This window comes from Trachymyrmex septentrionalis, unplaced genomic scaffold (assembly GCF_001594115.1).
Source record: "Trachymyrmex septentrionalis isolate Tsep2-gDNA-1 unplaced genomic scaffold, Tsep1.0 scaffold190, whole genome shotgun sequence".
Classification (NCBI taxonomy): Eukaryota; Metazoa; Arthropoda; class Insecta; order Hymenoptera; family Formicidae; genus Trachymyrmex; species Trachymyrmex septentrionalis.
In genome coordinates this window covers 376,905-387,794 of record NW_017305072.1, presented here as the reverse complement: position 1 = coordinate 387,794, position 10,890 = coordinate 376,905, and the positions used below count along the sequence as shown (strand labels likewise).

Below are 10,890 nucleotides of genomic sequence, written 5' to 3'. Positions count from 1 at the left end.
AGAAATAGGAACGCCCATAACGATCGAAGCTGGATGTTTGATGTTTCAATAATTCAATGTGAATTATACACACACACACACGCGCGCGCGCGCTTGTGTGTGTATATATATATATATTTGTAGTCATTTGAACTGCGTGCCGAAAATTTCATTGGCACTATTTGGTTATAATTTAATTTAAAATTACTCATTCCCATAACTACCTCTTATTTCTTAGTAAGAATAAACTTGACGAAAATGAGATTTTCAGAGTTTAGACTTCTTTATTTTTAATTAGAAGGTTAAAATTTCAAGTTTAAAATGCTATAATAATACAATAAGTAGACATTTTCAAAATTTAAATAAAATTATAATACAATTATTTATCATATAATTCATATTTAAAAAAGCATTTAAAATAAGATTGCCAGTATTTTGGACACTGTCAGTAATTAGATCTTTTATCTCAATACTGCCTATTTTATTATTGTACTGTGGCAATATATTTCTAAAAAAATATGAAAGACCCAATTAATGACAGTGTCCAAAATTCTGGCAATCTTATTTTAAATGCAGTTTCTTTGACCTCTCGGTAATAACTATTATGTAGCATCTTTTAGTATCTTTTAGGCAGCAATCGTTTATTATAAACAATAATAAACGATTTAGTATGACAGGGGAATAAATTTCAGCATTTGACCTCCAATATCTCGGAAACTGTTCATTTTTGGACCTCATGCTCATGAAGACTTTTGATCAGGACCTGATCTACATTATAATAAAATTTTAACCAATTCGATTTGTGCAAGTTTCTTTTACTAAATCATACATCAAATGTAAAACTTACTGTAGGGGTTGCTGATGTCGATTATTTGGCGGTGCTGCGTTCTGAGTAGTCGATGTCGACGGCACACTCGCACGATGAACATGAACCTGATGCATTTGCAATTGATTAGCATCTTCGGCAAGAAACGGGCACCTCGAACATTGTCTCCTATTGTGGACCTTTAGAACGTGTGTTGCAAGTCGCTCGGCGCGCGCCGCTTTGTACTCGCACAGGGTACAAGCAAAGGGTTTCGTATGGGTATTCATATGTCGTTTTAGACACCAGTTATCAACTCCGGTCCATGGACAGTATATGCAGCTGTATCTTGACAGAAATGCTTCAATACATAGATTGTTCGGAAAATTCAAATTTTGTTAGCTCAAAATTATATACAGAATATATTCATTGCGAAATTTCCAATCCATCTGACGTGAAAGTCTAAAGTTTTCTCTAAAAATTCGTTTTTAAAAAATGTTCCTTCGATTTTTTACTAAATTATTCACGAATTAAGTAAAAAGGAACATTCCAACTTTTATTGTTCGGTTAAAAACCATCGTACCGCAATTAAAGATACAGATTTTTAAAATTAAATTTAAATTTTGCTCTATCGAATGGTATAATTATCAATTTTATTCAAAAAATAGAATATATATAAATTTAAGCTAAAAATATGCCATTACTTTCCTTGTAATCATTGCGTAATGGTTAGAAGGAAAATAATATCATATTTTTAGTTCAAATGCATATACATATATATTCTATTTTTTTTTTAATTTATATCACTCGATAAAGCAACGTTTCAATTTTAGGAATCTGGTTTTTTGATTGTAACACACATGATAATTTTTAACGAAGTTATGAGCAATTAAAGTCAAATGCTCTTTTTTACTTAACTAAAGAACAGAAAATCGTAGGAACATTTTCAAAAAACGATTTTGTAGGGAAAACTTCAAATTTTCACGATAGATAATTTCGATCGAAAATTTCCGCAAAGTCTTTTAGGCATGTGACAGACCTACAAAGAGAAAAATTTTTTTTCATTTTTGTCAACTCGTAGTTTTCTACATGTAAAAATTATAAAATTCACATAAACTCAAAAAATTTAGCAAGCTTTTAAAAGTAGAGATTTCAAGCTTTAAAATCCCTTTTTTAAATTTATAAAACTCTTGTTTGTTTTTAAATATTGTGTACATACAATTTTAGACTAACAAAATTTGAAATGAATTTTTCGGACAACAATAATTTCACTAAATTCAACTTACAATACTATGAGTATATAAAGAATTTCTTATCAAAAAATCGTCATTTTTCGTTTATTTGCATACAAATACGAGAATTTTAAATCGCACAATTTTGATATTCAAACATATATATTAAAAAAAATAATATAAATTAAAAATAATCGTCAAAGCGTGATGAAACTTGAGAATTTTCAGAAACGTACCTTTTTTCCTGTGCGTTTTTGGAGCCACCTTTAAGATGACTCTTACTATTGCACCCACCGTTTTGCACTCGCCTTCCTGTATTGCAATTATTATCAGATTGCACAATACCCGATGGAGAAGGCATGATTATCGCTTGATGGATACCGGTAGTGCCTACATTGGCGCTCGATGCGACAGCGTTCGGCTGTAGTTGATAGCCCTTATTGCTAGCGAAACCGAACTGATTGCTCATATGTTGCTGTTGCGGTTGTTGCTGACTGCTCACGTTGACGGTTGCCGTCGTATCCTGTTGTAACGACTTGGGAGCGTTTGTATCCACTGGTTTCCGTATCTTCGATACATCGTACACGTGATCGCGATGCATTCTCATGAAATGCTTCTTTACGTGATCCGCACGATTAAATGGTTTGTAGCATATGTAGCAATGAAATGGTTTTTGTTCGCGATGGATATTCTCATGTCGTGTGTAAAGATCTCGTCTGTCCGTGCCATAAGGACAGCATGGACAGTTATAACGTTTATTACTCGTGGAGGCCGCAACAGTAGTAGACATCGTGGTCGTATTCTGTGAAAGTTTACGCCTTTTTAAACTAGGCTTTAAAACAGAATTAAATAAAATTATTTTTTTTGCATTATCAGTAATATTATAAGAGAGTAGATAAAATAGGAAGTAGTAGAAATATTTGCCGCAATAATTTTATATTGGAATATAATTCCAAGATGCTATATTATATAATATTATATACATATACAGGACCTAAAAATAATTCCACATTTATGTGATAGATGGTACATACCATAATAAATAAAAGAATTTTAGTAAAAACAATCGAAATTAGAAAGGACATATAAGAGTCAAATTAAATTCAATATAATAGTTTAATATATAAAATGTATTATACACATATATATATATATATATGCTCTGTAAATTGTACTTATATTACATGTTTCGGTGTAGATTGAACCATCTTCAGATAAAAAAAATTCACTTAGTAATATTGGTAAAATGATGAAGATAATAATGTAAAAATATACAAGTATATAAAGATGAGACCTGATGAACTTTATACTTGTATAAGTACAATTTACAGAGCATAATACATTTTATATCTTAGATCATTATATTGAATTTTATATTTGACTCTTATGCCCTTTCTAATTTCGATTGTTTTTGTATATTAAAAGTCCTTTGTTCTTGTTTAATTTAATTTAATTTTAGTAAATATAGATCGAAATTTCAATCGAAATTTTTAAGATACCTATACGTATCTCTATCTATCTAATAATTTTGTATATTAGTATCATAACTAACTTTACTGTCTTCTTCACTAGTATCGCATACGATATGAAAAGAGAGAAATTGAGATAATCACTAATAGCCTATTTGCAGAAATTACAGCTCCAATGAGATAATCTCTCATAATGCTTATCCAATCGTAATAGCCGGGTGATATCACCTTACTGATTTTCGGTGAAATTTTTCATTATAAAGAGCGTGTGGAAATTGAATAGGAACATTCTCAAAATGCGACTTGTAAACACTGAGATAAATCTTCATGTTGCATGCGATACCAATAGAAGCCAATAAATCAGTTACTAACATACTAAAATATGATACTAATATACAAAATTGTTGATCTCTTTTGAAACGGTTGAGCTTTCGACCTATGTTTACTAAGACTTTTTTACTCATAGTGTGTATTATCTATCATATAAATACTAAATGGTTTTCGTAACACCTTGTATATGATACCACATATGTATATTACTTTTGAGGCTTTCACGGGTATGTTTCTTCAGAGGTGCCAAAGAGTTTACGGGTTGTCACCGTGTCGTGATCCATTGCTAATGCCGATGTTTCGTGAACCTCACCGTTCACTTCATTAGGGGCGAGGAGCGCACTGTATCAGTGCGATACTGTATCAATGCGCTCTTCGCCCTGATGAAATGAACGGCAAGGTTCACGAAACGTTAGCATATATATGTATATTATTACATAATATTTTTTATTACGTAATGTGTGCATATATAATACCTGTTGCAAATGTTGTAGCGCAGGGGCAGATGGCAGTTCTTGCAAATGAAAGCTCGATGTAGTTGTCAATAAAGTCGCAGGTACAGTTTGCGTTTCTTGGGTTCTTCGGGTAGGAGGAGCCGCTCGTTCAGCGCGTTCACGAAGTCTTTCTAAATACATGACTACATCTTCGATTTTAAAATCCGTTTGCAAATAATCTTTGCGTGGTGAGTGATGCCTATTTCTGCTATCAGCTAGGATTCTCGACGCATGATGCTCCATGAAGTGTTCGGCAATTTCTCGTGGACCACTCGTTAGGATGTCTCCTGTGAAAATTAGATAATCTTTATTCATGCGAATAAAGATTCAGTCAATTCAGTTTTTATAAGACTATCCGTATATTACAAATCAAATTAATATATAAAATAATATATATAGAAATAAAATAATTAAATTAATTACAATTAACCCTTAATACACACGATAATTTTTGGCACTTTTACTACACACGATGGGTCTCTCGCATTAATTCTCTATCTGTCTGAATTAATTCTATCATTTTTACAAGTATATGAAAATCGTTAAGTGATTCTTACATGTATTTTAATATCTTTAGAAAGTATTTGTAAAGTTGTATATTTAAAAATATCCGTATAAAAATGTAAAACTCTGAAACAAAAATGTGTAAAGAAAAAAAATATGTTTCAATATCTTAAAATTGACATTTCCAAACTAAAAAAAGTTATATTAAATCTATAGGACCGTACATGTGAGAATACAATCAATAGAAAATAAATGCCTAAAAAAAAATAATTCAAGTGTGACGGCTGTTTGAAACGTTCAATTATTTAGTAAACACATTTTTTTAATATACATGAGTAGATATAAATTGAAGCTATATTACATTTAAACAATGTAATTTTATTATTGCTATTATGTTACAAAAACTTATAATTTATTAGAAAAATATTTATTATATCTTTCTATAATATACGTATATATTACTGACATTTTTTTCTTCATGTCGAATATATATTTATCTCGTTTTAAATGCAAAAATTTTGGGGGATTTGATCAACACGAACAGACCCATGTGGTTAAATTTTTTATAATTCGCAAAATATTTTAATCGAAACGAGAATTAATTAAAGATAAAAAAAAATAAAAATTTTTTATTATAAAAAAAGTACACACTCTATCTTCTGAATTAGCCTGATCAAAAGGATTCATAAAAACAGGAGTCGGCAATCCACATCTCTATATGCTTAAGTTTTTCAGGAAAAGAATATAGATCATTATTTAGCCAGATGTTTGTAATATTTCAAGGAAAAGAAATGCTATGGGTCACGAATGACCCATTGTGTGTATTAAAGGTTAATTATATATAATTAATAGTGTGATTTTATTAATTGTTAAATATATATCATTGAACTATAGCGTTATTTCATAAAAGATTTTCATAAAAGATGTTCGAATAATCAATATAAAAAATAAAAAAATAAACAAATTTTTAACTAATGTGCAAAGAGGATAATACCTATAATTTATAATATTTATACACGTAGATCTAAGAAATAAAATAAAATATTTATCTATAAAGAAGAAAAAAATATAATAGGAAAGAAAAGAACATACAGTATTATTATATTGTCGTTAATAGATTTTTTGACCTAATATCTACTGTATATAATGACAACGAACAGTACCAGTGTCGTTAAGAGTTATCGGAATCGGGATGCTTAAATAAATTATGTAATAATTTGTTTAAACAATTTCAGATTCATAATCAGCGATTTCACAAACCATTACATGCAAATGATTCAAATTGTATAACCGATCCTCAAAGAATTATATTTATATACGAATTTAAGTTTCCTTCTTCTCTGTAAATAATACTTATTTCATAAAGCAATCAATAAAAATAGGTGATACTTACAGATTTTTTCAACAGTCATTGAAAATTTATCCATAAATGAAATTGTTCTATTATGTCACGTTTTTGAGATATTTTACCTCAAAAGTACTCAAAAATGCCATTTTCACTATCTTTAAATTCAATTAAAATAAATCTCAAAAACATGATGTGAAACAGCAATTTTATTTATAGATTCATTTTCAGTAATAAAAAAATCTGTAAGAATCATTTAGTCCCGTTCATGGTTTAAAAATCGTATCGGACAGTATTATTTATTTAATTCGTATAAACATAAATTGTTCACTCCTTTTTTCGTTTTTTAAGAATAAATATATAATAAGTATTCAAGAAAAATTAATGATCTATCTTTTCTATAAATTGACAGTATAAATTGAAGAAATGCAAGCGGAAAATGTACTTTCTTCAAAACGGTACGATCAGTAATTAGAAAGGGGACCTTTCTCTACCCTTGCTAATCAACTTATTTTTATCTTGCATCAGCTAAACTTTTTACACTATTGGATAGAAAATTACTCAACTATACTCTGTATACTCTATCGATCTAGACCTTTAAGCGTGAGATTGTAAACAAGTTAGCCTCGCAAAAAATTTTCAGGTAAGTTTACGCAACGTTCATTAGATATATCCGTGTCTTTAAATTCATTCGCTGCACATTATTGTAAGAACATTTTTAACAATGTATGTAAATCATGTGTACTTACCACACTCGTCACATCGCCACATGGCTTTTCCAGCATGGTAAGCTGCAATTCGACTTCCGTCGGTTCCTTTCAGTGGTTCGTCCTCGTATGTCCAATTTCCATCATCACTACCGTCGGTACCGTTTCCTGTATCTTCTTCGGTTTTATAAGAAACTGATGCTTCGAACTCATTTTGCACGTTCGATGCTGTAACGACGAAATTATGATAAATTATATTAAACTCTTCACATTTAAAGAGATCTTAAAGTAAACTCGACGGAATCGCTATTTTACCGATTCAATAGGACTTACAACTTTCACACATAAGGTAAACTCGGATAAGAGCCATACGGGGAAAATGGCCATAGGCTTTTAGAATGATTAAAAAAATGCTCTATTTAGCAATTATTGAAGAAATTACAGCCTAGAGCAAAAATCTTTTCCGTATAACCATAATGCCCTAGTTTATCTATGATTTATATGTTATCGGCACATCATTACTTGCTACTACAATATTTCACACATATATAAATTTTCGTAGAATAATATCGTATAAAATTAGATGCTTATATTTTGTAAATACAAATTCCAGAGATTTTATATCAGGCAAATTTTGGCATAGCTACTCTAACATCATATTAGATTAAAAAATAGTAAAGACCAGTTTCAAACATTTTTGTTGCTCCAACATAAATTCCGCGCTACAAACTAGAATAATACAATTTCGGAAAAAATTTTCAAATTTGTGAAAGTAATATATGCGATATCATCAAAGGTATCAAAGGGTTACCGCCGGGTCGTAATCCACTAATGGATTGCGATATCATTGTATGAAAATTATTATATTTCATCGGTAAAACGAGACTTTAGAATCTCTTTAATGAAAGAAACTCATGAGTCTTGTATAAAACAAAACATTCCACAGTTAGCTAAGATGTCGGAAAAAGTAGTCATAATTCGAAAATTAATTAAATTGTTATCAAAAGACAATTTAGTAATCGTTTGTGACTCACAAATCGCGACTGAAATACAAAAAATAATCTTACTTTAATATTAATTTGTTTTTATAGATTTTTGAGATTGCTGAACACAAATCCAATGTCAAAATTATCAAATTAAATAAGAATGGAGTATCTAATATTGCCGAAGGTATAGAAAATAGTTTTATTTTAATATTGCTTTATATTTGTTTCTGTCAAGATTACTTATTACTCATAAACTTAAGAAAATGTCAAAAACTATAGCAATATAACACATCTAAAATTTATCAAATGATGCTTGTAATCGTTATGAGTGAATGAAATGCACTCCTAAAGAAACATAACGATATGCTATTGTACGGACATATCTGTTTCGTGCATCATCTTTACTAAAAAAATATTTTCAATACTATATTTTCGCAATTTTATAACAATATTTAAAAAATAAACAATTAATAACGCTAAAGAAAATATTTACATAATTTATTGAGAAAAAGTAAGAAAAAATGAATTTTCAGAAAAAGAAATTTAGACAAATTAAAATAGAAATTGGAGTGAGAGAATGGTTTAACTTTAAACACTCTTTAGGGTTACGAACAATTAAAATATACTAAGAAAAAAAATTTCTATTAAAAACTTTAAAACTCAATAACTTTGTTATTTTTGAAAAAAATATTTGGTTTTCTGACGATTCCTTCTAATTTTCAAAAATATTCATCAAAATGTTCAATCGCTTATTATCAAGTTTCGAAAGAACTTTCATAATTGTAAAACTACAGCATATTCGAAAATAATGAAGTACTATTTGACTATCGATTGTAAAAGTTCTAACGTGATTTTAAAGTAATTTATATCTTAAAATAAAAAAAAAATAAAAATAAATTAAAAGTAATTAACAGCATTTTATTCTTGAATATATATAATAAACTTAATGATTTTCTTTGCAAAGAAAATTAATAATAAATATAAAAATCACTTTTAAAAAATTCATATAATTGTTATATGGACGGTAATTATTTAATTATTATTTGGAAAAAGTTGTAAGAAGAGCTACATTTTATTATAGAATACTTTTTCATACTATTTTCCGAAATCGAATTTTGACTACTTTTTCAGACTCGTTATAGTCAGTAATTAATTATCATGCGAAAATAACTAGTGAAAAAAAATATAATTTCGTAAACATTTAATTAAATGGCCAATTATAAATAAAATTTTTTTATTGCTGAACACAGTTAACGTTAAACAATTAAATAATTAGATAATGAGTTAATCCAATTGTGAATGATCAATAGAAAGTATGCACACAATTTCAGTTACATTCATATGATGCATACATGTTGCGTAAAAAAAAAGTTTATTGAAAACTTACTGAATATATTATAGATAAATAAATTTTTTAATTATTTCTACTGCAGATTTTCCGATATTATTTTGCCTTAACAAATACAATCAATAATTGATAATATATCGACAATCAGTAAACGATATTATTTTTAACTTATTCTAGAAAATTCAACATAAAAACTTACTTCTATGATCAGGATCGTCGCCATACAGTTTCTTTGTAATTTCTCTAAACATATCCTCATAGTCTATTCTGGTACCATTTCCTTCCATTTTCAAAATCTACAATGGTCACTCACCGTCCGTAAAAGAACCTTTTTCTTTGTTCTTCAAAACAGACCTTCGTGTTGAGGCACCATAGACCTTCGAACAAAAAAATTCTCTTTTCTATTCTTTTCTTTGCTAACAATAATATTTGTTCACATGATTCATGAATATGAACATGGTTGGATGGGAACTCATGGCTCAAGAATTTACGATTTTTACTTTTTCATAATTTTCCGAGAATATCATTTTCGGAGAATTATTAATTTGATTTATTTACACGATTTTACAAGTTTTTGATACATTTTTAAAATATTTTTTTCATCGGAGCCGTTTTTTTATCCTCAACGTAAATTTGTTATTCTAATACGAATAACAAATAATCCAATTATAATAATCTTCTTTTACAAATTGCTCATAAGCATTATATTGAATCTAAATCTAGAAAAATTCTCAGCTCTGATAACGCGATTATTTGATTGTACTTAATACCTTTGTGCGATATATGACAACGAGTCAAATTTTGTTGAATACTATCGCTAGAAATATTTTCTGTAAATGCGATGTCATTCTTCTTTTTTTAATATTTAAAGATGTTGATCGCTTTTCATCATTTTTCAACGAACAGTCCTTTTGTATATGTACAATTATAAATAATGAATATATAAATTTTCATGTATTGTGTTTTGTTTAAATTAATTTTTATAATACTATATTAGTATATTGTATGGGCAAATTTCGATATATCACCGGTAACCGACGCATGCGAAAAGGCTGCGAAGAATTATCGTGGAACATGCTAATTCTCGAAGTTGTATATTCGAATACCATTCGTAATTCTCTCTTTGAATATTATATTATTATAATTTTCACAGTTATATATATATAAGTAAACTTAATTTCTTAGCGCTGAGACACTATGATATCTCTGGATAACAAGTTTAAATATTTGTTGATTGATTTTGGCAAATAACTTCGATGAAAATAAAAACTGTTTGTATATATTATTTTCCTTTATTTATTTTTATGTGTTCAAATGAGAGGAAACTGAATACAAGAAAATACTCAATGCCTTTTCTCTCTTATACATCTAATATAATTATAAAGCGTGTTTCATGAAGCATGAAGTGTAAAATTATAAAAGAATTATAAAAATTATGGCAATTTTAAATATGACAGATTTTAATAATTAATAAATATGATTGTATATTAGTATACAATTATTAATATGTAAAATGTTTTAAATTATAGATTTGAGAATCGGTACGTTTAGCGAGTTAAATAAAAATTATAATGACAAAAGAATAAGAATGTAAAAGCTTTATTATGGCAGAGCAAGCGCACATTCTCTTCGTGCATATCATAAGTAGAGAATAAATAAATTTGAATTATTGAAACTGTGTTTTATAAAATGTA

General features: G+C 28.3%; 1 protein-coding gene across 1 annotated transcript in view; it reads right to left on the bottom strand.

Annotated features, from left to right (window-relative positions):
• The window catches only part of LOC108747064 (zinc finger protein 260), a 16,069-nt gene that overhangs the window by 2,146 nt on the left and 3,033 nt on the right, over nucleotides 1–10,890 (bottom strand). Inside the window, exons 2-6 of the mRNA XM_018484310.1 lie at nucleotides 9,396–9,573; nucleotides 6,905–7,090; nucleotides 4,289–4,593; nucleotides 2,250–2,815; nucleotides 827–1,129 (exon numbers count right to left, since the gene is read on the bottom strand). Coding sequence (XP_018339812.1) covers nucleotides 827–1,129; nucleotides 2,250–2,815; nucleotides 4,289–4,593; nucleotides 6,905–7,090; nucleotides 9,396–9,483 — 1,448 coding nt within the window. The 5' untranslated portion in view covers nucleotides 9,484–9,573. The remainder of the gene's footprint in view (nucleotides 1–826; nucleotides 1,130–2,249; nucleotides 2,816–4,288; nucleotides 4,594–6,904; nucleotides 7,091–9,395; nucleotides 9,574–10,890) is intronic.